Consider the following 25,486-nt stretch of genomic DNA (forward strand, 5'->3'; position numbering starts at 1 on the left):
TTCTGCTAAGGCTACAACTTTATTCCTTCCAAATTTACCACCTTAACAGAGAAGCATAAGCAACTAGTTCACTTTGCTTAAAAATACTGGGCTTCCATGCTGACAACTATTCTACCTGCAGGAAACAGCTGCTTTTCAGGGTAACATGAATGCAGCCCTTAAGCATATAAGGGTGCAGATGCGTTAAATAGAAAATGACTGCTAATAAACGTGTAATTTATAATGTATTCAAACTTTATGAAAACAAGACTACAATAAATTAAACCCAAGATTCATGCATTATTGACACAAAAACCTCCACAGCAATGGATCAAACTCGTGTGGCCGAATTTCTAATCCACTGGCAAGTGCTGGAATTAAGAAAGATGAAACAGCTTATTTCTTTAAACTGAAGAATGGTGTTTTTTTTTTTTTGCAAAAGTGGTCTCCAAAAGTGAAACAATGCTTGCTCAAAGAACCAGTGTTGCAAAACTGATGGTTTTCTAGGCATGGAACCTATAAGAGCAAGGAATACTATTATCTTCTTACCAGTTATGGGTTCCTGTCATACATCTGATGTCTGGACTAGATTAGTAAATGCATTTAAAAGGCATGATGATCCACAAACATAAACGGTGCCTTACATATAGAGCTCCACAGCACTGCATTCAATAAATCTTAACAATAACCCCTCAACAAACACGTTTCAGAGCAAACATACTTCGAAGAAAAACTTGCTAGTTTCCTGAGATTTTCTTCAAAAGTTTAGAATCAGCCATAATAAAACTCCCTTTGTAGTAAACTGGAACCTAAAATGTACAGATTGGGAAGGAGATGGAAAAGACATTGCAACAGTCAAATGATATCCAGGGTCAGGACAAATATGATGCTGTCCATATTTCAGGGAATCACTGTATAAAGAAAACCTCTAGAGATGACAGTGGCAGTTTTTTCTTTTATATTTAAAAACAAAATAACAGATTAAATAAAATTTACAGTGAACAAACGCAGTCAACATGTCTTTGTGCAATTAAATACTGCTTCTGATAACCTCTGCACAACTCTAAACCAAACAAAGTTACAAGGTGTTAAAAGGAAAAAAAAAAGACTGGGGTAGGAGAGAGGAAAGAGGCTGCACAGGGTATGACATAGGCAGAGAGGTCATGACAATTTTCTTCCACTGAAATCAACAACTTTTCCTTAATTACTTCTATATAAATATATTAAGAGGAAGAAAAAAAATGCATTACCAGAGCCACAGAGGCAAAAAGAAATGAAAACCAGGAAACAATGTCAGGAGGGAAAAAAAGGGTCAACAGAGTCAGCCAAAGGAAAGAAAGAGAAACTAGATACCAAGGTGATGGTAAAGATAAGTCCAGTGTGCTGCGTGCTGCTACTGTGAGCTAGCTCTTTCCAATATGCGTAGATCATAGTTCTTTTTGGCCATTCTTAACTTAAACCGGCTCATGGAGTTGTTGAGTTTGAGTGAGGCATTCTGTGCGGCTATAGGGGATGGGAAAACAGCAACAACTGTGTATAAGGCAGCAAGGTCATTAGTGTGCCTGCCATTCTCTGGAGTCTCACTGCTGTCAGTAACTCCTCCACTGGAATGCCCCTGAGAGTCCTTGAGCCACTGAATTTTGGCACCAGACATGGCAAGCTGAGCGAAGAGTTTGTCGGCTTCTGTGCGTGTAATGCCTTCAGGAAGATCAGTTACTTCTAAGACCCGTCCAACAACTGAAAATGAAAAAACAAAGGATAATACAGGCTTTCCCTTTGAATACAGGATCTACAGTAGCCTGACAAAACATATGCAATTTAGGAGTTGTGTGATGGAAACATAATGGGGCATGTATGCCATGACAACAGTCTCTCTACATCATGATTCCATCCAACAAAGGCTCAATTTGTATCACTCAACTTTGCTGCTACTCAAAATCTTACAAATGTTTCACTATTTTCTTTTACTGCTCATAATGTTGCCCATTTCAATCTAGCAGAATGCAATGCAGTCAACTCTGAACCTTGTTCTCAGTTCGGTTAATCAATCTATTGCATGCTTAAAATTATACTGTCAGTGTCACTGGCTCAAAAGGTAGCCCACTCACCTTTTATGCTGGGAAGATCAGAAAACTGTGGGGTTCTATTCTGACATAGGTGCTTAGATTCATTTAAAAACAAACACACACTGCATAACATTCTAGTGCGTGCCACCATTCGGATGAGACTATAAACCAAGGTCTTGTCTGTCTGATTTGGTGGTAGTGCATATTATACACGTGTGCGTGTGTGTGTGTGTGTGTGTGTGTGTGTGTGTGTGTGTATATATATATATATATATATATATATATATATATATATATACACACACACACACATATATATATATATATATATATATATATATATATATATATATATATATATATATATATATATATATATATATATATAACAGACACCACAAACAATTTACACTTCAATATTCACATCACTGTAACGTACAAATCTTTCACATATTTGTTATATATCTAATGCATTTTTCAGATTTACCTGGGAAAGCGTATAACTTAACTTACCTAAAATATACACATGTATTAAAAAAATACTTTCTTCGCATATCATTTGAAACACCTTCCACATCCCCATTTTGTTTCTTCTAAAGCTTCCTTCCACTGCTTCAGCATCACTTCCCTTCTTCCTAAACTAATTCCAAACATATACTCATTCAGCCTTTAAAGCATTACCAAAGCCTTTATTCTTAGCTTTAATAATTTCCAGTTCTTTAACTGCTTTTATAATAGCCTCCTTTATTCAAACCTTACTCTTTTTAATCACCATTAAATCATCGGCATCTCATCTCCTCCTCCTCTGCAGTTTTTGTTTTGTCTATACCTTTGTGTCATTGCATTCACTGCTGATGCCAAAAGTACACCACTCATGAGGCATTCCCTACCTCATCCCCTTTTGTATTCTCACTCCTTCACTTTCCTAGCCATTAACCAACAGCTCGATCCAAGTGTTGTCATAAACAAATTTCAGAAGCTTCTCAACATTTAAATATGCTTATAAAATTTCCCACATTTTATCATGATCTTTACCATAAATGACCTTTGCAACATACAACCATCTTGCTGCCTGCCTTCTCTATTAGAACACGTTCAACTTTAATTACAATTAAAATCTCTCATTTTATCTCAATACTATAAATCCCTTTGTAAATAACTTCAAATATCTCCTTCCTAACCTTTTTTGCATAATCTTCATAAAACAACTTGTAACATGTACTACTTAATGCTCACTGTTTTACAAGTTGCATCTGACTCTTAGAGTGACCCTATGTATAGCCACCAACCAGCAGCAGGATTTTCAAGGCAAAATGAAAAATGGAACTAGACAGCCAGGTCTTTCTACCATACTATATGAGTTAACAATGACATCGACAGGCAAATTAGAATCCCCAATCCACCTCTTTAGTCTTTGCATTGTGGTAAGAAACTGAACACCTGGAGATAACACCATGCTAACACAGGCAGAAAAATGCAGACTCCACACAGAAGGCACTCCAGCCAAGAAGTGAACCAAAGAACCACTTGCTGTGAAGTGGCAATGCTACCCTTTATGCCACTTAACTCTACTGACCACTAATTCCTTACATTTTGCCTCCCCCCTTTTTTGTTTTACAAATACAATTTATAAGTCCTTCACAGATGTCCTTATAACCCACTCTACATTCTAACCATTCATCCATCATACTTAAAGACATCACTTTTTGTTTTTGCTATGTATATCTATATAAAAGCTGCACCCTATTTCATCTGGTTCTGCAGCATGGTTAACATTTACCTATGTGCAATACTTCACTCATCTCCTCCATATTTACTACCTGTTCGACTATTCCATCAGTCCTAAACTGCAAAACATTCCTTTCTCTTTTCAATTATTTCCTTTCTTTGTCTATTACAAAGTCCACTGTAGCTTTCATAATGTTCTCCTATGTATAGAATTATTCTCCATTCATATTCTACATACATATTATTCTTTCTTCATCACATTTTTACCTTAAAAATGCATTACAACTACTTTTTCCTTGTAAAAGCATTTTATATATTACATCTTTTACACTCTCGCAGCTTCCTTCATAAATCTTTCTTTCCTATGAATATTCCTTTCCACTTTTTGACCACCTCTTCACACTCTTCTATGCATTCATGTACTCTTTTTCTGTCTCTTGATCTTTTTAATCATCACTATCATACCTCTTAGCTCAAGAAATCTGGACAAAGCCAGAAAGATGGAGGCACAAAGGGCCAAAGTAGGGACACATTTTAAATACTGATCTTATAAAATTATAAAGTAATTAATGTAAAGGGTTTTGTATTGCCATGCATTTTCTGAAGAATCTGAAGTTTGAAACTCTAATGTATATCATTTAATGAAGTCAGTACTCACTGATTTGCCACAAAACCAGAACTTTTATGAGGAAAAGACAAAAAATGATGCAAAAATCTGGACAATTGAGAAGAATGATGACTATATATAACCCTTTCTAATTTTTTTCTTAATAGTTCATATTCACAAAGGTGGGTTAATTTTAAACTGGTCTCACTGTCTTACAGGAAGAGTCTATACTCTCCCCCTCACAAGCCAGTGTATCTGGCACTGAGAAAGTTATCAACACAATCACTACACCTTAAACACCACCCACAACTACACAACACACCCACACATATGTGGAGGTTCTCAACAAAAACATACCCAAACAAAGACGACATCAGAGGCAAAAAATCATGCAAACTCCACAACCTGCCACACCACATACCATACACAGTCCACACACCTGTGTCTTGCAACCACAAAGGCCTAACCATAAACCCAGCATATTAGTCATAGGAGACTCCATTGTGAGAAACACAGATTTGTCTCTCACCAGGTCGGATAAGGAGAAAGTCATGGTTAGTTGTCTGTCAGGTGCCAGAATCTGCCATATCACACATGCATTCTAGTCTCTCAACAACATGTAGTACTGTTATGACTCTGTCATAGTCCATGTTGGGGTGAACGACATGAGATGTATCTCCCTGAAGTATATGAAGAGAGACATGACTGAGCTTGCTGAATGTGTGTCCCAGGCAGGTATGTTCCTAGCCTTAAGCATCATTCTACAGTCACCCAGAATGAGGCCTCAATACAAACAGAAAATGACTGACTAACAATTGGCTTAGTTTCTGGTGTCATTCCAGGGTGGGTCCAGTACAAGACAGCCAGGGAAGATATGACTGACAGACCACGATGCTTTGGTAGAGAAGGCCTGCATCTGTCTTGTTTAGGCTTCAGGCTTCTGGAAAAGGCCCTTGCCTCCCCCCATAGTGCCTTTTTTTAGGAAAAGTCCTGAGTTTGATAAAAACAACAAAAAAATTTAATAAAATGCAAATTAAAGGTCATGCTATTAAATGCTGGTAGTCTAAACATGAAACTGCACCTCACTGCAAGTATCCTTAACCCTGGAAGATGCTGACATCTGTGCAGTCACAGAAACATGGTTCAAAGATGCGGAGAGCATCCCAGCCTTACCTGGTTACTCATCTTATCATGCATTCAAACCCATAACTGTGGGCAGCAAAGCCAAAGGAGGTGGAGTTTCAATATATATATATATATATATATATATATATATATATATATATATATATATATATATTAAAGATGCACACACCTCCAGGCTGGTCAAACAATATGATGCACAGCAGACACGCCAGGTGCAGTTAACCACGGACAAGACCCTATTCTAGTCGTAGCTAGCTACAGGTCCCCAAATTTGTCTCAAGATGCCCACTCCACCTATCTGAACCTCTTTGAATCTATAAAGATTCAACTTCTTCACCCTGATCCTGGGAGACTAACTACCCAACCACAGACTGGAAAAAAATACTCATGCCAGAAGGCAAACGCCCAGAGATTCCTTGATTTTATCAATGCAAATGCCTTGGAACAGCTAGCTGATACCTCTACAAGAGGTGATAATATCTTGGACTTGGTATTAACCAACATGATAACCACTGCAGCATCCCTACAGTATCATCTTCCCTGGTAAGATCAGATCATAAAGTGGTCACTTTTGAAGTCAGCATCTCCCCTGACGCCCCTCTAGCTAGGGTCAAACAAAAAAACTTCTCCAAAGCTGATTACAACCTCCTGCAGGATGGTATAAACAGCTTCAGAGCCCCCTCTCCGTCTGTTGGAACTAGCACCATTATCCAAATCTACATCCAAGTACTATAATAGGACTTGTACAGATGCATGGAATCAGGAATACCTGACAGGACTAAATCATCCTCCGCAAGGAAGATTAAACCTGTCTGGTGGACATCTGCAATAAATTATATAACAAAAGGACAAAATTACTGTCCAGGACCAATAAGGAGCAGGTGCCCAACTGGAAGCAATCTCTCCTTAGCCTGAGCAAGCAAATAAGAGCACTAGTGAAATCCTCTAAAGTCAACTTCGAGTCCAAATTGGCCACATCTCCTAGAGACAATCATAAGGCCTTCTTTACATATATCCACAATCTCAAAGGAAGCACCCAGATCTATTCAGAACCGGTGGTCAAGGACACCACATACACAAAAGTTATAGCTAACCTACTGGCTGACAGATTCAGTGAAAACTTCACCTCTCTGCGCCCCCCCCCCCACCCAATCAGTAAATCAGGGCATTCCCAGTACCTGCCCCCCTTCCCCTTATCTCTAGGGAACAGGTCATCACTGCCTGCTCAAAGGCAACAAATACAGCCTCCACGGAACCAGATAACATCCCAGGCTGCATCCTACATGAACTTGCAGCACCATTAGGCACCCTATTCAACCAAAGCCTGAGTACCGGCTTTCTGGCAGCCAAGTGGAGGACAGCCACCATCATTCCATTACACACAGGTGGAGCATCCACCAATCCGGGAAATTATAGACCCATCAGCCTAACTAGAATGATCTGCACGGCCATGGAATGGATTATCACAGACCTCATTAACAGGGATATTGGCAACCTCCAAACACTCAACCCCAAACAGTTTGGCTTTGTCAAGGGGAGGTCACATCTGTTAAATCTGGTCGACTTCTTTGAGACAGTCCTCAAAGCCATGGACGAGGGGAAGGCAGTGCACACCGCCTACCTTGATCTGGCCAGAGCCTTCAACACTATTCCCCACTCGGACATAATAGATAAACTCTCTCAACTAGGCATCAATCCATATGTTATCAGATGGGTAGCAAACTGTCTCACTGACAGAACTCACTTAATCAAAATAGGGGAAGCCACTTCAAGCAGCAGACCAAGAACGAGTGGTGTACCCCAGGGATTGGTCTTGGGGCCTCTGTTATTCGGGATATATTTCTCTGAGTTGCAAGCCAAAACCGGTAGGCTATGGCTGACCAAGTTTGCAGATGACTGCAAGCTGGATGCAGTCATCAATTCCCCAAGTGATGTGGATGTCCTCCAAGAGGGTTTCACCCAAACAAATGACTGGTGCCAGAAACATAGCTTCAAGCTGAATGCCAAAAAAATGCATCATTATCCCCTTTAGGGAGAGTAACATCCCCACAAATTATCACATTAATAACAACGTCCTAAGCAAGCAAATCAGTCTTGAGGGATTTGGGAACCCAGGTTGATAGCAACCTGACTTCTGACCACCATGTTGCTTCTGTTGTACAGAAAGCTTTCTACATGGTCCACCTCATAAGTAAGGGTATCTCATCCTGGGACAAGGAAGTCATAACATCCCTGTATTCTTCCCTTATAAGGCCAATTATTGAGCACAACGCCCCCTTCAGCTTGTACTTCGCAGAGCACATGCAGCAGCTGCAGAGACCACAGAGGTTCCTCAAACATCTACCCTACACAGATAGGTTAAAATTCCTGTCCCTCTACTCAGTTTCATACAGACTCCTCAGTAGTGATCTCTGTCTGGCATACAAAGCAATCTCAGACCCTGCCTTGATGGGACTGCTGCATATCCGCAAGTCAAGCTACACTCAAGCAACCCGCACGAGCGACCTCAACCAGGTCTGTGACATCAATATGACTTGCTGGTGGAACAGATTTGTGTCCCAGAGACTCCACCATCTGTGGAATAGACTCCCTCTCTACATCAAGCAAAGTACCTCATTATCCCTTTTCACGAGCAACCCGGATAACTGGATGGGAAACAGAAAACACACCCGAGATTCCACCTGTGTCCCAGCTGGACAGGGGCTTTGGGTGCTGACTTATTTAAACATGGGCTAAACTCTTGGCTAGGCTTATGAGGACCTCAGAGCCAACAGCCTAGTAACTTCCTATGATCCTATACAATTTTCCATAACTCCTATACCTTCTTAAACTCCCTTTATTCTCTTCAAACTCTTCCCCTCGGTTTCCTTATTAAATCCTATCTTTATCCATACCTCTTTAAGCCTTCTCCTTCTCACACTTATTTTGATCATTCGGATACCATAGTCTACTTTTTTTTTTATTCTGATTCGTGTGTGTGTGTGTGTGTGTGTGTGTATATATATATATATATATATATATATATATATATATATACATATACACACATATATAAAAACCATGAATGCCAACATCCTTCACATTGATTACTACTGCAGTAGTCTATGCTATATAGGTTATATCCTGCACGCTTGTCCACTTCCAAAGCTTCAGGGTACCTTCCACATGCACATACCATAAAAAAAGAGAGATTTGTTCACATGGCCCTTCAGAGATTTCCTGACACTGAACCATACACTCCTCTGCGGCTTTCAAGGATCGATGGTCTGCTCATGCTGTTCCTTTGCTGGGCAGACAAGCTCTCTTCTAAGAGGGGGTTCTTATTTAAAAAGAATGTTTGTTTGATAACACTTCTCTGTTCAATAAAGTTATTTTAAAGCTAGGAGTTTGTGTTTTAATGGACTGTCACAAGACTGTATTGTACTTTTAAAAGTGAGAGTTCTTTTTTGTTATCATGTTTGTGTTTATTTTTCTTTTTGGTGCTGGCAAAGTACTTTAAATTCCCATTTACTCTGGAAAAAAAGTTATTTTTAGAGACTTACATTTTTTTCCGGCTTCTGCTGCTTTTTTACCCCAGGAAAGAGGCACCATTTTCAGCCTGACTATGAAACAAACTGTCAGTCCTACTGTTGGTACTTCTCCAGACACAAAGAAAAAAATTAAGCAAACAGCCTTTGCTACCACAGCACGGCTAGCAATGTGTTTCAGCCACAGGTACGTGGCTCTGCTTTGGCCATTAGTTGTACCTCAGACCACTCATCTTTTAACCCACATCCCTGTGTTGTAAGCACCTACAGCCACTACGGACCAGGGGTTAACCACATCTCTGCAGCTGTTGGGGTCACCTCAGTGGGCAAAGGAGAGCCACTATTGTCAGTCCTGGAAGAAGGAACAGGGAAAGCTTCCCTGTTTTTCAAGAATGCTGTGCCCATCCATGGGGAAGTTGCTACTCCCATTAATAATAATAATGGTGTCCCCAATTTTTTTGTCAAAAAGAGATGGAAAATTAAACATGTATCTACTCCTCCTCAAATTTCCTTAGGAGTAATTTTTTTTACTAGGTCTGGCTCAGAGTTGAATAGGTTCATAGGTTCATACTAGGCTATCTGCCCTGGGGCAATTATAAGCCTAGCCAGATTCTGTATGGCTTACGCCACCCCTTGATTTGAGTATACTGTGCCCTTTTTAAGGTTTAGTTTACTGTGCCTCTGTTTAATAGTGACACGGGAGTAATCCCTGGGACAAACCTACGATCCCCCATCCACTTATCGAGATTCTTCTTGAAGAGATTCAGTGAGGTGCTCTGCCTCACATGAACTGGAATTCTATTCCAGATCGAAGGGAGCCTGTGGGTTATGAACCTGTCCCTCCAGCAAGTTCTATTTATTTCTGTGCTGAGGTTCAAGTCCCTCCAGCGTGTGGCTCTAAGGGATTTAGATTTACTGAGGTGGAACATGTCCATTAATTCTGGATTTGACATAGCTTTGTATGTCAGGCATAGATCGCCTCGAAGTAGGCGGTATGCAACTGAGTAGAGCTGGAGTTTTTTTAACCGAGCAGCATATGGCATCTGTTTGAGACCCTTGATCCTCTTGGTGAGATACTTTTGGGGTCTTTCTAACTGCTGCAGGTGTCGGGTAAGGTACATCTCAAAAGGGGCATTGTATTCTATGATGGGCCTGATGAGGGATGAATAAAGGGGCACAATTACCTCTCTTGATCTAGATGTGAAACCCTTCGTGATGAGGTGGGCTATGTAGAAGGTCTTTCTAACCACTTTGGCAATGTGGTTTTCAAAGGAAAGATTGTTGTCAACTTGGGTCCCCAGGTCCCTAATAACTTTCTCTGTACTTAATGGGTTTCCGCCTATGTGGTAATTTGTGGGCACATTGTTTTTGCCAAAGGGTATGACTATACATTTTTTGGCATTTAGCTTTAAACCAAGGTGCTGGCACCAGTTATCTGTCTCTGTGAGACCTTTTTGAAGGATGTTTGTGTCAGCTGGAGAGTTGATTATGGCGCCCAGTTTGCTGTCATCTGCGAACTTGGTGAGCCATAGTCCTCCCACGTTTGCCTGTACCTCGGAAAAGTATATACCGAACAAGAGTGGTCCCAGGACAGAACCCTGTGGGACTCCACTTGTGACCGGTTTCGAGTCTGACATGGCTCCAGCAACTCTCACTCTGTGGGTTCTGTCTTTGAGCCAGTTTGCGACCCATCTTGTGACATAGGGGTTTAGATTTAAGCTGGATAGCTTGCCTATGATGCCCGAGTGGGGTATTGTGTCAAATGCCTTTGCAAGGTCCAGATAGGCTGTGTGGATTACCTTCCCTTCATCTACGGCTTTGGTGACTGTTTCAAAGAAGTCAACCAGGTTCAAAGGGCAGGATCTGCCCTTGACAAAGCCGAACTGGGTAGGATCTAGTGTCTGTAGGTCCCCAATGTCTTTGTTTATGAGCTCCATGATGATCCTCTCCATAGCCTTGCAGACTAAGCTAGTCAGGCTTATGGGGCGATAGTTTCCAGGGTCCGTAGAGGCTCCACCTTTGTGGAGTGGGACCACTGTTGCTGTATGCCATTCTGTGGGCACATATCCTGTAGTGAGGCTGAGATTCTATAGCTGTTTTATTTGAGGGATTAGTTCCTCTTGTAGTTCATGTAGGACGCAACCTGGGACGCCATCTGGTCCCATGGAAGTAGTGTTTTTTGCTTTGGAGAGGGCAGCCTTCACCTGAGCATCTGAGATGTTTGGGAGGCAGCCCTCTGCCGGGATAGATACTTGCTCTTTTGGGGGGGGGAAGGGGGGGGGAGTTTGCACTGAACCTGTCTGCCAGGATATTGGCGATGTCTGTGGGTTCAGTGTATTTTTTGTCGTTTAGAATCAACTCGGAACAAGTCTGGCAGTTGCATCCCAGGTTTCTAACATAACTGAAAAAAGCCTTATGATTGTCTTTGGTGTCCTGTGCAATTTTTCTCTCGAAGCTGGCCTTGGAGGATTTTATGAGGGATCATAATCTTTTGCTAGTACTGATCAGAGATGCCTTCCCTATTAGGGATTTTGCTCTATCGTGTAGTAGCTTCCTCCTTCTGTTGTACAGTTTATTTATGGCAGGGGCTTAATTCAGGCTATTGATCTTTTTTTATAAAATAGCTTCTGGTAAAAGAAAGAGGGACGCCTCTTTTCTTAAAGAGATTCAAGACAGAGTCTGGTCAGGAAATGAAGGGACAGATGCAGAGTTTTCTCCTCAGATTTCTGATTTAGACTAAAGAGTACTTGGTTTATGATCTTCTCTTTGGGGGGTTATCTTTCTCAGCGACTACCTCAAGAATGACCCAGAGTTTTCAGTGAGAGAACAAGGAGGTTTCTCAGTTCCTCAGAAAATACTATGAGCTGTTTCAGAAAGAATTTCCAGAACCTTTACCTATTCCTCCAGTTCTGATGGCTTTGGAGGTGGTGTGTTACTGCCTGCAATTCTCCTGATAGCTATACATCTATGAGGAATGTTTTGTCTGCAATGTCTTCTTGTGAGGAAAAATCTGCTTTAAATAATTTAGTTTCTTCTACTGTACAAGTCACTACTTGTTGTCTACAGTGTGAATGATTCAGCTTATACTTTTTAAGGGCTTTGGCCACTGGTACTGTTTTATTTTATTTTTATTTATTTTACATTAGTTTACCGGGAAAGTTCAACTGGACACGCATCCTTTTTAAGCGGAGGCCCAGGGAGAAAAGCTCCACATTGAAAGATTCAGAAATACAATATACAAGTAGAATATATAGGGCACAGAAAAATAAATTATGCACTCTCCATAACGTTCTATCTGAATTGTTGCTCTTCATTTGTCTTCAACCTGTGGGTATTGGCACCGATATCAGTGCCGAGCCGGCCATATTCAAGCTACAGTGCCAGAACTGAGCTCCTCCCCTACCCATAATGCCCCTCTCACCCTCACTACCTCAGATCGAGTTTGCCTGAAGCCAAGCACTGGCCCAAGATAACACAGAGATATCACTATTGCCACAAATCCCACCGAAAGGAGATGAGAGAGAAAATGGTGGGAGGCTTCCTCTGCCAGATCAAATGACTAAGGAAGGAGGAAAGAAGGGTGAAGACAATGGAGAGCAACAATTCAGATGGAACGTTACAGTGAGTACTTAACTTCTTTATGTGACATTGTTGTCTTCATTTGGTCTTCAACCTGTGGGACAGAGTCCCCAGCTACTTGAACCCCAGGAGGCCATAAGGAAGGATATTCTGGAGCAAGGGGGAATCAAAGGATGCTCTGCTCAGGGATAAAACATCTAACTTGTAGTGGGATATGAAGGTATGAGACCTAGCCCATGTAGCCGCAGAGCAAATCTCATCTGCTGGTAGTCTAGATGAAACCACTGATTAGGTAGAGACCACTCTGGCAGAATGTGCTTTTACTGAGGAAGAAACAGAAATATCATACTTGTCATAAACAAATGTGATACATTTAGCAATCCAGTTGGCAATAGTTACTTTGGAAACAGAGGACCCCAATTCTGGCTTTAGAATATGAGACAAACGATTGGACTTTCTGAAAGTTTTAGTCCCGTCTAGGTAGAAATGGAGTGGCCTATCCACATCAAGCATATGCAACTGATATTCCCCTTTGTTCTGAAACTCTGGAAAGAAAACGGGAAGGTGAATGACGTGATTAATGTTTGCTTCAGAAGTGACCTTCTGCATAAAGGAAGGGCTTGGTCTTAGACACAGTTGTTATGGAATATAAGGTACGGAGGCTGGAAGCAAAGGGCTTGTAACTCCGAAACCCACTTAGACGAGGTCAAGGCCACTAGTAAAGAAGTCTTCCAGGACAATTACTGTAGATCCACCTTAGCCGATGGTTCAAAAGGTGATGACACCAGCACTTGTAGCACAAAAGTTAGCTTCCAAGGGGGAGAAGGATCCTTAACTGATGGCTGTAAAAGAAAAGTACCTTTCAAAAAGGCTTTACATAACCCTAGCAGCAGCTGAAGATTAGTTTTTAAGTCCTACACAGTAATGAGAAATGGCAGCAAGTTGGACTTTAACTGTGGAGGAACTGGCACCCTAGTTGAAGATACACACCAGATACTCTCAGACCAAATGTATCTGGGCAGTAAAGGGATCCACACTATTCTGTGATGCCAAAATGGAAAACCTCTTCCATTAGCTAGCATAAAACTTTTTGGTAGACGACTTGTGAGCAGAAAGTAAAATATGCTTCATGGGAGAGGAAAGAGCAGGAATTCTAGCCATCACTGGACAAGTACAGTTGTGTACACATACCATAAATGTAGACGTTCGAGTGTATTCACTGCTGCAGTCGTCACACTTAGGTTATCCTGCCAGGGGTAGCCCTCAGTCGGCCCGAATACCAGAGGCTTAGTATTTCTGCGTTGGTTGCTGTTGCTTCAGAACTGATGTCAGGTTGTCAGTGGTATAAAAAAAAGGCAGCCGACGCCATTACATCAGTTTTTTTGCCCCAAATGTCGGGAGCCCCCAAATAGGGAGCTAAGTTATGGTGGAGAAACACCACCAGTAAAAAGTAAATACCAATAGCCTTGTAAGGAGTGAGGAAGAGAGAGAGAGAGAGAGACAAGGGGGCTGGAGGGTGGGAAACCAGGACTGCAACAGTGAATACACTCGAACATCTACATTTATGGTAAGTGTACACAACTGTACTATGTTCTTCATGTTTCACTGTTGCAGTCATCACACTTGGGTTGATTCCCAAAGCTGAAGAATGGGTGGTGGCAGTCAAGAAAAGTTGGGGCTGGCTAGTATGCCCTGCTGGACTGCAGTTGCAAAGCCCGCCCTGGATCTGGAAAAGACAGGCAGGTGGTAATGCTTGGTGAAGATAGGGACTCCTCTGAGAAAGGCTGTAGAGGTTGATGTTACCCTAGTGGAATGTGTTCTGACCTCCTGAGGCGGTTGTTTCCAATGGTGTTTGTAACAGAAATGGATACAGTATGCTATCCATTTGGAAATGGTTTGTTTTGATATGGCCTTACCTTCTGCCCCTAGTGCAAAGCTGATTAGTAACTGGTCAGATTTCCTAAAGGGATTAGTGATATCAAGGTAGAAGCTGAACTGTTTGTGCACATCTAAAGAGTGCAGGATCCATTCCCCCTTATTTTGAGGATTAGAAAAAAAGGTGGGTAAATGGATAGATTGGTTGAGAGCAACACTGGACACCACTTTAGGCATGAAAGTTGGGTTAGTCCTGAGGGAGACCCTGTCAGCACAGAAAATGATGAAGGGTTCCACAGCCATAAGGGCTTGTAGCTCAGATACTCTTCTAGCTGAAGCGATGGCCAGAAGCAAGGCAGCTTTCCAAGAGAGGAATTTTAACTCTGCTGATGCTACAGGCTCAAAGTGGGGGTAAGCGAGAGCTTTTCCTACACAAAGTTAAGGTCCCAAGCAGTGGTAGGGGCTCTTCTTGGTGGCCTTAAGTTGTTAGCCCCTCTCAGGAACTGCTTGATGAGAGGGTGTGAGAAGAGAGGTGGCTCAGTGCTGTAATGAGCAGAGATGGCAGAGGCATGGATCTTGATGGAAGAGAAGGATAGGCCCCTGTGTTGTAGGTCTGATAGGAATAAGTCATGTGGCAAGGTTCAGGGTCTGCAATTGCGGATGCAAGAACTGTCCCTCCTGCTGGGTCAGGAGAGTTGGGATCGGAGGGAGGTGCTATGGAGGCAACGGTGACAGACTGCACAGTAGAGGGCACCAGTGTTGGCGTGGCCAGTCTGGTGCAATTAGAATTGCCCTTGGTCTTTCTTCCCTGACCATGAGTAATACTGTTGTAAGAAGAGGTAGAGGGGGAAAGGCATAGACTGAGAGGTTTGGCCACTGGAAGGATAGGGCATCCACTTTCCAGGCCTTGCTGTGAGGTTCCCTAATGTAGAATTTGCTCAGCTGGTGGTTGTAGGGGGAGGCAAATCGGGCTGCCTTCGGGGTACCCCATGTCTGGGTTACAAGGCTGAAGGTGTTGTGGTTTAATTACCACTTGTGTGGTCTAGGAGATTTCTGCTTAAGTTGTCTGCCAGAGAGTTTTGGTTGCCTGGCAGGAATTGAGCTTGCAGGTGAATATGCATGGCTGAGGCAGTGTTCCAAAGGGTCATGGTCAGCCTGCAGAGTGAGCTCCCCCCTGCTTGTTGATGCACCACATCACTGTTTGCCAGTTTTGATTAGTAGAGGCCCCGGAGAGAGTAGGGATCTGAAAGCTGTCAGAGCGTGCTGAAGAGCTAGCATCTCTTTTTGGTTGATGTGCAGATGAATTTGATTTGGGCTCCAGTGGCCCTGAATGCACCTGCCATCCAGATGTCCAGTCCAGGCATAGACTGATGCATCTGTGGTTAGGGTCTGGGCGGCATGGGGTTGTGTAAAGGGAATCCCCTTGTTGTGGTTGCATGCTGCTGTCTACCAAAGGAACTCTTTCCTTAGACAAGGTATCATAGGCATGATAGTTCCCAGGTCCTGAGAATGTTGGCACCAAAGACTTTTTAAGTACCACTGAAGTTTCCTCATATGCAGTCTGGCATATGGAATTAATAGAATGCAGGCGGCCATGAACCCTACAGGTTGCAGGATTTTCCTTGTGGATAACTGGGTTCTGGTGGCCATTTGAGAGAAGTAGCCTGTCAGATAGGTTTGTTTTTCTGGAGTAAGGAATGCCATCTGGGATGCTGTGTCCAAGCTTGCTCCCAGGAATACAATTTTTTGACTGGGGACTAGTTTGGATTTCTTTTCGTTGATAGTGTACCCCAGGGAGGTTAAAAGGTCCTTTACAAATGTCAGGTGCTGCAACAGCTTTCCCTGTCTGCCTGAATAAGGAATCACCCAAGTAGGGGAAAATTTGAATACATCTCTGTCTGCAATAGGCAATGGCTGGAGCCAGGCATTTTGTGAAAACTCTGGGAGCAGTGAATAAGCCAAAGGGAAGTGCAGAGAACTGATAATGCATAGATCCTGCCCTGAAACGTAGATATTTCCTGCAGGAGTCTCTGTTTGGGCTGTGCAGACAGGCCTCCTTTAGGTCTAGGGTTGCTAACCAGGCATCATTGGACAGCATAGGAAGAAGCTGCTGTAGGGTGAGCATTTTGAATTTTGGTACCACCAGGAAGGTGTTTAGAATGGATAGATCTAAGATTGGGTGCCAGGTGCCTTCTTTTCTGGGTACCAGGAAAAGTCTAAAATAAACACCTTGGCCTTTCTGTTCTGCAGGAACAGGCTGAATTGCCCTTATGGAGAGCAGGGACTGAACTTGGTTTTGTGCCTCTGCCCACTGGTTTGGAGGAAGGTCTGCGAACCCTTTTGGGGTTGGCAGTGTGTGGAAATAAAATCTGAAACCCTGGGCTACTGTGTCGAGCACCCATCAATCGTTGGTGATGGAGGTCCAGCTTTTTTGCACTGTGGGCACGAGCAATTGGGCAGAGGTGCGGGGAGGAGTTGAGAAGTCTTTGTGAATTCTTTCCATAAGGGGGTGGGGCTTAGCACTCCCTGTTTTAGAAGTGGAGGTACTCCATTGCTTAGCTCTCTGCATATTCTGAGACTGCAGTCTGGAGGGGTCTGTTTCCCCTAGGTCTAGTCTGAGGAAGCCTTGAGGGGGCTGAAAGGACCAATGTTTTGAGGGGCAATGCCTACCGATTCTTGGAGGCTGCACCTGCAAAAAATCTGACTATCTGCATAGAATTAGCTTTTTATTCCATCTTTTTTAAAAAACTCTTCTGCTTTGGTGCCAAAAAGACTGTCTTTGTTCAGAGGTGCGTCCAATAATTATGATTTGACATGGTCTGGCAAGGTTTGCTCCTTAAGCCAGGCATGTCTTCTGATCACAGAACCTGTCACTGCTGCCCTGCAGGATGCTTCTAGGGTGTCAAACCCACATTGCAGGCTATGCTTGCTGAGTTGGCTTGCTCCTCTAATTCTTTATTTTCTGCACAGTTAGGGAAGGTAGATAATTTTTGCTTAACAAGTTCCATAGTATGTTGCTGGTATTTCAGCATGTGGAACTGACAATTTAATGGTTTAATGGCAAGAGTTGCTGTGGTATATACTTTTTTTTACCCCATCTGTCTACAGCTCAGGAATCCCTGTCTGAGGGGGTGGGATTCTTAGCTGTAATGGCTTTTATTCCTTTAGGTCCTAGGGAGATGACCTCTGGGTCAGAAGAAGGATTTTTGAAAAGAAATTTGTGTGAGTCAGGGACTCTGTAGCACCGGTCAGGCTTATTTATTTATTTTATTTATTTTAAATTTGTTGACCGGGCTAGTCTAACTGGATACATGTCCATTTTCAGTAGAGGCCCAGGGAGATAAGCTCCAAAAACACACAATTATGAAATGTTGGTACAGTACAATATTATAACAGATGATACAAGTAAAACACCCTACTATTTAACAATCTTAACACTAAAAAAATATATGCATTAGAATGATGTTTCTATATACATTAGCTTGAATTACAAGATCATGATCTCTTTGGTCATTAAGGAGAGACTGGAGTTAGTACAGAAGAGTAATAGGTGAGCAGTATCTAGTAAAAAATGATGAGTTAGTTAGGGTTAGTACAAGGGCATAACCAATGTGTTCTAAGGTATAGTTTCAGTTTATATTTGTAAAGTGATATTGAAGACGGCGATGAAAGTTCATTGGGAAGTAGGTTCCAGTTTTTCCCAACAGTGTTAGAGAACAGAGAGTCTCCTGACATGTTGTTGGATTTACTTGTGCAAACAAATAGTTTACTTGATGAACCTAAGTTTTTAAGATTTTTGTAAGGGGTAATGAGGCTAGAAAGTATTGGTAGGTTGGTAAAGGGTCTGATGGGCAATGGTAAGCTGGTGAAATTGAAGCCGATTTTGGAGCTCTAGCCATCCTAGCTGTTTTAGATTAAGACAGTGGTGGGTTCTAAATGGAGTGCCAGTGGCAAATCTAGCAATATTATTATAGGAGATTCCCAGTTTGTTGAGGCTGTTTTTTGACGGATTAGTATATATAGGTGAAGCATAGAGGACTGCAGGGATTAAATGAGTGTGGGCTATAGTGGTTCTAGCTAATGGTGTAAGGAAGGGTTTGATCCTGTAGAGGGAGCGCAGTTTTCTATTGACTGTTTTTATTGTGTTAATATGAGTATCAAAGCTAAGGTTGCTGTCTATTGTTATTCCTAAGAGTTTGATGCTTGGGTCAGGAGATATGAGAGTGCTATTATTAGATATGATTGTGAAATCTACTGGGGTGAACTTCCGGGTAGGAGTGAAGAGCAATTTTTTTTTTTTTTGGGGTTCAAGAGGAGGCAGCGCTGTAGAAACCATTTTTCAACTGTATTAAATGCCTTATGGGTTAGGGACTGTAGTTCAGATGGTGAAGTGGCTGAGCATATTATTGTGGAATCATCCGCGTACTGTATACAGATAGCTTGAGGAATAGCTGAGTGTAGGTCATTAATAAATATGAAGAATAGGAGCGGGCCTAATATGGAGCCTTGAGGGACACCAAGGGTAATGGAAAGGTGAGTAGATAGATTACTATCCCATAGCACAGCCTGCTGTCTATTGTCTAAGTATGATTGGAACCATTTTATAGCCAGTGCAGCTAGTGAATGGCATTTGAGTATATGTATAAGTAGCTGGTGGTTAACCATATCGAAAGCTTTAGAAAGATCAATAGAGTCCAAAAGAAAGACCGTCGATGTTACGGTGTTTGTTAATGCAGTCAGTAAAGGATAAGAGGGCAGTGGTGGTACTGTGGAATGGCCTAAATCCATGTTGACATTTAGCAAGTAAGTTGTATTGGATTAGGTGGTGTAGTAGTTGCCTATGGATGCACTTTTCCATTATTTTTGCCAAAGGAGAACGTAAGGCTATGGGGAGACAGTCTGAAAATTCATTTGAGCTACCACCTTTGTGTAGGGGGATAATGTGAGAGATTTTCCAGATAGTTGGGATGGTACCTTCATTTATAGTTCTGTTAATCAGTATGGAAATGGGATAGGCTATGGCTTTAGCTGCTTTTTGCAGGTATTCTGCAGGTAGTTGGTCAGCTGAGGGGGTGGTTGGTTTTAGTTTCTGGAGAAGGGTGCAAATGAGGGAAGTTGGAACTGGTTGCAACTGGAATGAAGGGAGTGAGCTAGTAGTGGAGGTTGGCGGAGTTGAGCTATCAAGGGATAGCCGACTGGCAAGATATCGGATGGCCTCTGTGAAAAAGGTATTAAAGGCATTAGCAGTTTGTTTGGGATTCTCAAGGTTAGTGCCTTGTGGGGTTGGTGTAATGGATTGCCCTGGATGTAGAAGTCTGTTAATGCTTGTCCAAAACTTCTGTGGTTTATTTTGGTGAGTTTTCCGGAGTTGGAAGTAGAAGTTCCTTTTATCTAAGAGAATATCTTTTTTGGTAATATTTCTCAGCTGTCTAAATTTTTGTTGGTCTGTTGGGTTTTTAGCAGTACGCCATTTAGCCTAGGATTTCTTTCTAAGAAGGATTTTTGCCTGGTTTCTTTTGAGAGCAACGGGGCAGGTTTAGTCTTATTTCTGATAGAGTGTGTTGGTACGTGGTGGTCTAGGATGGCTAGGAATTTTGAATTAAAGTATTTTATGGCTTTCCTCAAATGGGAGGCATTTTACTGGTGACCAATTACATACCTTAAGTTCACTTTGGAAAAGATCAGGGTTAAAATGTTTTTTGGTCCATATTGCCCTGTATGTACTTGGGTAGGTAAAACTCAAAACACACTGGTTATGCCCCTGCAGCAACCCTGACTAATCTTCTCCTTCACTATAGCTATTTCTCCTTTTGAACCTCTACTTATTTCACTTTCATTGAAGTAGGACTGTAACTGCTTAATAGAATTCAACATACTGGCGTAATCTATCCTGCTTGATGCTCCTCTGCAAGTCTCTATCCTGTTTGATATACTGATGGTCTACATGTATCTTACTACATATTGAATTATCCTGTACATTTTGTCACCTTTACTACTGTAAATATCTACTTTACTTTAATACTACTGTATTTTTTTTAGCATTCTTATTACTTCCTGTCTTTTTAATAATCTTCTATTGAAATCAGTTCATTTACTATGTATTAATATTGATTTTTAATTTTTAATTGTTATATTTCAATTTTTTGTTGCCAATGGAGCTTTTCTCCCCGGGCCTCTACTGAAAATGGAAATATATCCAGTTAGACTAGCCCGGTTAACAAATGTAAAATAAAATAAAATAAATAAATAAATATTGATCTTATGCCTGATTACATAGGTCACTGAGTGATCACTTAAATCATCCGGGAGGGTCCCTACTTTATATGTTTGTTGAGGATTATTTGTGAGAATCCAATCTAAGGTGCTTTCTTTGTTATTGGGTTTGTTAATTCTGGTTGAAGAGGTAATGGTCTGAGAAAAGCCATATAGGTTAATATGGGTAGTAGGGCGTTCAGTACTACAGCACTTCTAGTCAATATTAAAGATACCGAGGACTATAGTTACTTGTGGGAAATTTACAGAAAGCCAGCTAAGGATTATCTTCGAGGGTGATGTCATTACCAGGAGGAAATCCTTATTTCTAAAATTCCGCTCAATACTTGTAAATCCATATATATCAATATATGGATTTACAAGTTTTGAGCTGAATTTTAGAAATAAGGATTCCGGCATTGTTGTCTAGAGGTGGTTTAAGGTCTGAAGAAGTAACTTGTAACCCTGCTTTGTATAGGATTGCTACCCCTCCCTTCTTGGCTGTGCAGTCTAGTCTCAGGATATTGTAACCAGATGGGATGACTTCATTGTCTTTAGTTGCAGGTTTTAACCATATTTCTGTTAGACACAGGATGTTAAATAATTGTACATGTAGGAGAGCATGGAGGTGGGCAACTTTATTGTTAATGCTACGTATATTGAGCTGAGCTATAAAGAGTGAGTTTGAATGTCTGGTAGGGGTTTGTGTACTACAGAGGTTAGGGTTATGGAGTTCAGTGGTGGGAGTATTTCTTGGGCCGGGGTTTGGATGAATGTCCCCATCTAGTAAGGAGCGGACTTGTATTCTACATACAGGATTTAGAAGCTTACAATATTGGTACAGAGATTTCCTAGCTTTTAGATTATTATACCTGATGTGAGCCAGTCTATGATACTTAGCTAGTAGGTAGCTGGGTGTGGATGTAATGTTTATGCGTTTTTGGGAAATAGCTAGTGTTGGTGTGGCAGTAGGTTTAGAGGGGTAATGATATTGTGGACTTATTGGATGTTCATAGGAGGTTAGCAGGTAGGCTGTAGTTAGAGGAGGTAAGAGTGAGACCAACAGTAATAGCTTTGTGTACTGGGGTAGGTAATATAGGCATTAGGATGGTTTAGTTTAAGGTACTATGTGGGAGGTAAGGAATAGTATTAAGAAGGTTAGAGAAAGGTAACAAGAAGGGTTGGGAACCTCAACGAGGTGGATCTTGTGATTGGCTATAAGGGGATGGGGGTGTGGGTTAGAGGTATAACCTGGGGGCGGGTGGAAATTGGGGGCAGGGGAGCGGAGTGAGCCCTCAGGGCGAAATGAGAGGGTAGAGACAAGTGAAGGAAGCAGCTCAAGATGAACAATCAGCGAAATGCTGACTGCTAAAGGTAAGTTAAAGTGTAGGTAAGTATAGAGAGATAAGGAGTACACTGGTAGTGATCATAGGAGGATAGTTGGGTGCTAACAAAAAAGGAAGAGGAAAAGTAGGATAATGTTAAGAGAAAGGTCTAGACATCAGAAATATAGTATAAGTATACTATAGGATAGTGGGGTAGGCAAATGAATGGGGACTGGATATGGTGCCACTTAGTGGACAGTGATTATATTACAGCAGTAGTTCTTTATGGGAGAAGGCTGGTCTAGGACTAAGGAAGGAGATTTGAACAGCTAAAGGAGGTAGCAATAAAGGAAAAGGATAGGTATTCCGATTACAGGGTACAGAGGGGGTACGGCTGCTGGCTGTCCAGGCTGGGAAGCGTGCAATTACAAACACCTAGAATTAATAGTACCAAATGCTAGCTTTACTGCCAGTATTGGGAAAACACATACTGCCAGTATTAGGAAAACACATACTTCCTTTCTTGAAAGAGTACAGGGATAAGAATACAGAGCGATGAGACAGCAGGTAATTTGGAAAGGGTCCTTAGTTGTCAGGCAGGCAGATTCTTAACTCCTAGTGGAGGGTAAGCAAGCTGGAGAGCTGGGAACGGTTAGGGAATGAGAAAAAAAAACAGTCCTTAGTAAATTAGTACAGGCAGTGTGTGCCTTAAGCAATGCAGGGAATACAGCATTTGTACATTCATTCAGCAATGCTAGAAGCAAGTCAGAAAAAATACAGCATTTGTACATTCATTTAGCAATGCTTGAAGCAATTCAGAAAAAAATACAGCATTTGTACATTCATTTAGCAATGCTAAAAGCAATTCAGAAAAAAAACAGCATTTGTACATTCATTCAGTAATGCCAGAAGCCATGGGATAAAATTACAGGCTAGTTAGTCCTGTGACTTACTTTGGTGCATGTACTTAATCAAGACACTGCTTAAGAACTCAAGAAAAACTACAGACTTCAAGTTCACAATAAGTTAAGATCTAACTAGGTAATACATTACTACTATTCCACTGCTATTGTTCATATATCAGTACATATTCCAAGGGACAGACATGCTAGGTATAAAACAGGCCTGACTAGAAGGCACACCTAGGGTACACAGTTATTTCTGGTTCTTAGTATAAGATCACAACAGTACAGGTATAGCACTACTACAACAGGTCAAATGAAGCACAGCACCTTAAAATGTAAATGAATGCTAAGAACACTGAATAGTCATTTAACTGCACTGTTTCTTATATAGTTAACAAGGGAAGACTACTTGATTTGGTTGCCCATGTGCAGCGTTCTTAATGTAATCAGTACACTTGCCATGTAGACGCCTCTAAGTTTAGTCAGTTCGATAAGAATGATTCTGTTAAATAATAGTTGTGCTCTGCAAGTAATCCAGCACAGTAAGGATTTTTACATGTGCATATTAGCATAGTAGGGATGTGGGCTAGCAAAAAAGTATTTTGTTAAGTTGTATCAGTTAAACAAGCATGAACATGTGGTGCCGCAGTCTGGTCTGTTCAGCGTTTATGCAGTTATCTGCTACATACGCTCGCTATACATGGCATTATCCAATAAAGATTCCCTATAACTTGTCATATAGCACCATGAATGCTTTACGTTAGTAAATAGGTTCTGCTCAGTTTAATGTACACAAAGGTTACAGAACCACTTGTCCTAATTGTCATTACAGAACCACTTGTCCTAATTGTCGCTAACTTGCTGAAGTGAAGCTGTTTACACTAGCATTTAACCGCAGAGCACTTGCTAGGTACTGGAGGTAGCGTGTAGCAGCTACACGTGGGTAAAGCAATAACAATTATGTGAACAAGGTACAAATCAAGCCAGCCCAAAATTGGAGCAACCTGGAGGAATATACATTCAAATGTTTCCTGGGAGCAGGGGGTAAAGTTTCAGGAGTTAGACTGGACTCCATAAAGACATCATCGCCAACATCCAGAACAGGAGGGATGGCTAAGGGTCTGTGCTGTGGTAAGTTTAAAAATTCCCCGAGTCTCTTTTTGGACTGTGGACAATCCTGGCATTCCCAATGGAAATGCTCTCTCAAAGTATGTAGGGTTTCACCAAAAGAAAAATCATCTGGAGGGGTGGCAGAAGGAATGGATTCCTCTGCATCTGAATCCTCATAGGCAGATAAGGGCATGTCTTCATAATCAGAAACCTCAGAGTCATCGGACTCTTGGGTCACACAAAGCTGCTGCGGACAAGTCTCTTTTTCCTTTTAGGAGGGGAAGGCTAGCTTCCCCTAATCAGCATGATCAGGTCTTCTGCCATTTTAAGCATCTGTGATTCTGGCAAGGAAGCAGGTGCTTGAGTTTGAGACGTCGTTTTTTTTAGGCATAGCTCGTACTCTTGGCCTTAGAAACTTGGTAATTTTAGAAAGAACTGAAGACGCAAAAGTAGTAGTCGGTTTGTGAAGAGCATCTGTAGTGCAAAGAACTTCCTCAGAAGCCGGTGCCTGCACAGCGGCTCCGGACCCATCCAAGGTAGAGACATCTGCAGGTTCCGTAGTCAAAGGAGAGTCTAGTGGCATACTGGACTCCGAACGGGTCTCGGTAGCAGCCTGCGAATCCATCGAAGCAGGCATCAGGGGCTGTGAAAGCACCTCACTGAATACCGGCAAACTGGGGACTAGCTCAATGGAAGCATCGTCGGCAGTTTTGGACCTGTGTGGTCTGTCTCTGTCTTTATCCTTACGTTTTTTTCAGATCGGTAGTTGGATGGCTTACCGAAGCCATTTCGGAATATGGAGATAGACAGCAAAAGTATTTAGCTATGATGATGTATAGTTCTGGTGTAGAACAAAGCACAAAACTGACAGCGAGGTATGTCGTGGTCTGGGCCTAAACAGGTGACGCAGTAAGAATGGAAATCTCAGTGTGGTATTTGTTTTCCACAGGTGAGACAATTGTTAATTTTTCTGAGAAAGGTTGGAGCAAGAAAAAAGTATCCCCAACAGGGTACTTAGCTTTAGAAGACTTCAAGATGATTAAATTTCAGAAACAAAAACTCAGTTAGCGGTAGACCAGCACTCGTGCAAACTGCTTCTGGCTCCTCGGTCAGAAAGACTGATGTAATGGCGTCGGCTGCCTTTTTTTATACCACTGATGACCTGACGTCAGTCCTGAAGTGACAGCAACTGATGCATAAATACTAAACCTCTGGTATTTGGACCGACTGAGGGCTACCCCTGGCAGGATAATCCAAGTGTGAAGACTGCAACAGTGAAAACACTCAAACATCTACATTTATGGTTAGTGTACACAACTGTAATATACTCTGTGTTTCACTGTTGCAGTCATCACTTGTGGGAAGATTCCCAAAGCTGAAGGTAGGG

At 41.8% G+C, this 25,486-nt stretch overlaps 1 protein-coding gene across 1 annotated transcript in view; it reads right to left on the reverse strand.

Moving 5' to 3' along the window:
* Window positions 1-920: 920 nt before the first annotated feature.
* Window positions 921-25,486, reverse strand: part of R3HDM2 (R3H domain containing 2) — a 2,908,810-nt gene continuing 2,884,244 nt past the window's right edge. The window contains exon 18 of the mRNA XM_044083626.1: window positions 921-1,716. Within this exon, the coding sequence (XP_043939561.1) occupies window positions 1,373-1,716 (344 nt within the window). The 3' untranslated portion in view covers window positions 921-1,372. The remainder of the gene's footprint in view (window positions 1,717-25,486) is intronic.

The sequence above is a fragment of the Protopterus annectens genome, chromosome 9.part0, assembly GCF_019279795.1.
Source record: "Protopterus annectens isolate FY-2018-M chromosome 9.part0, PAN1.0, whole genome shotgun sequence".
Lineage (NCBI taxonomy): Eukaryota > Metazoa > Chordata > Ceratodontiformes > Protopteridae > Protopterus > Protopterus annectens.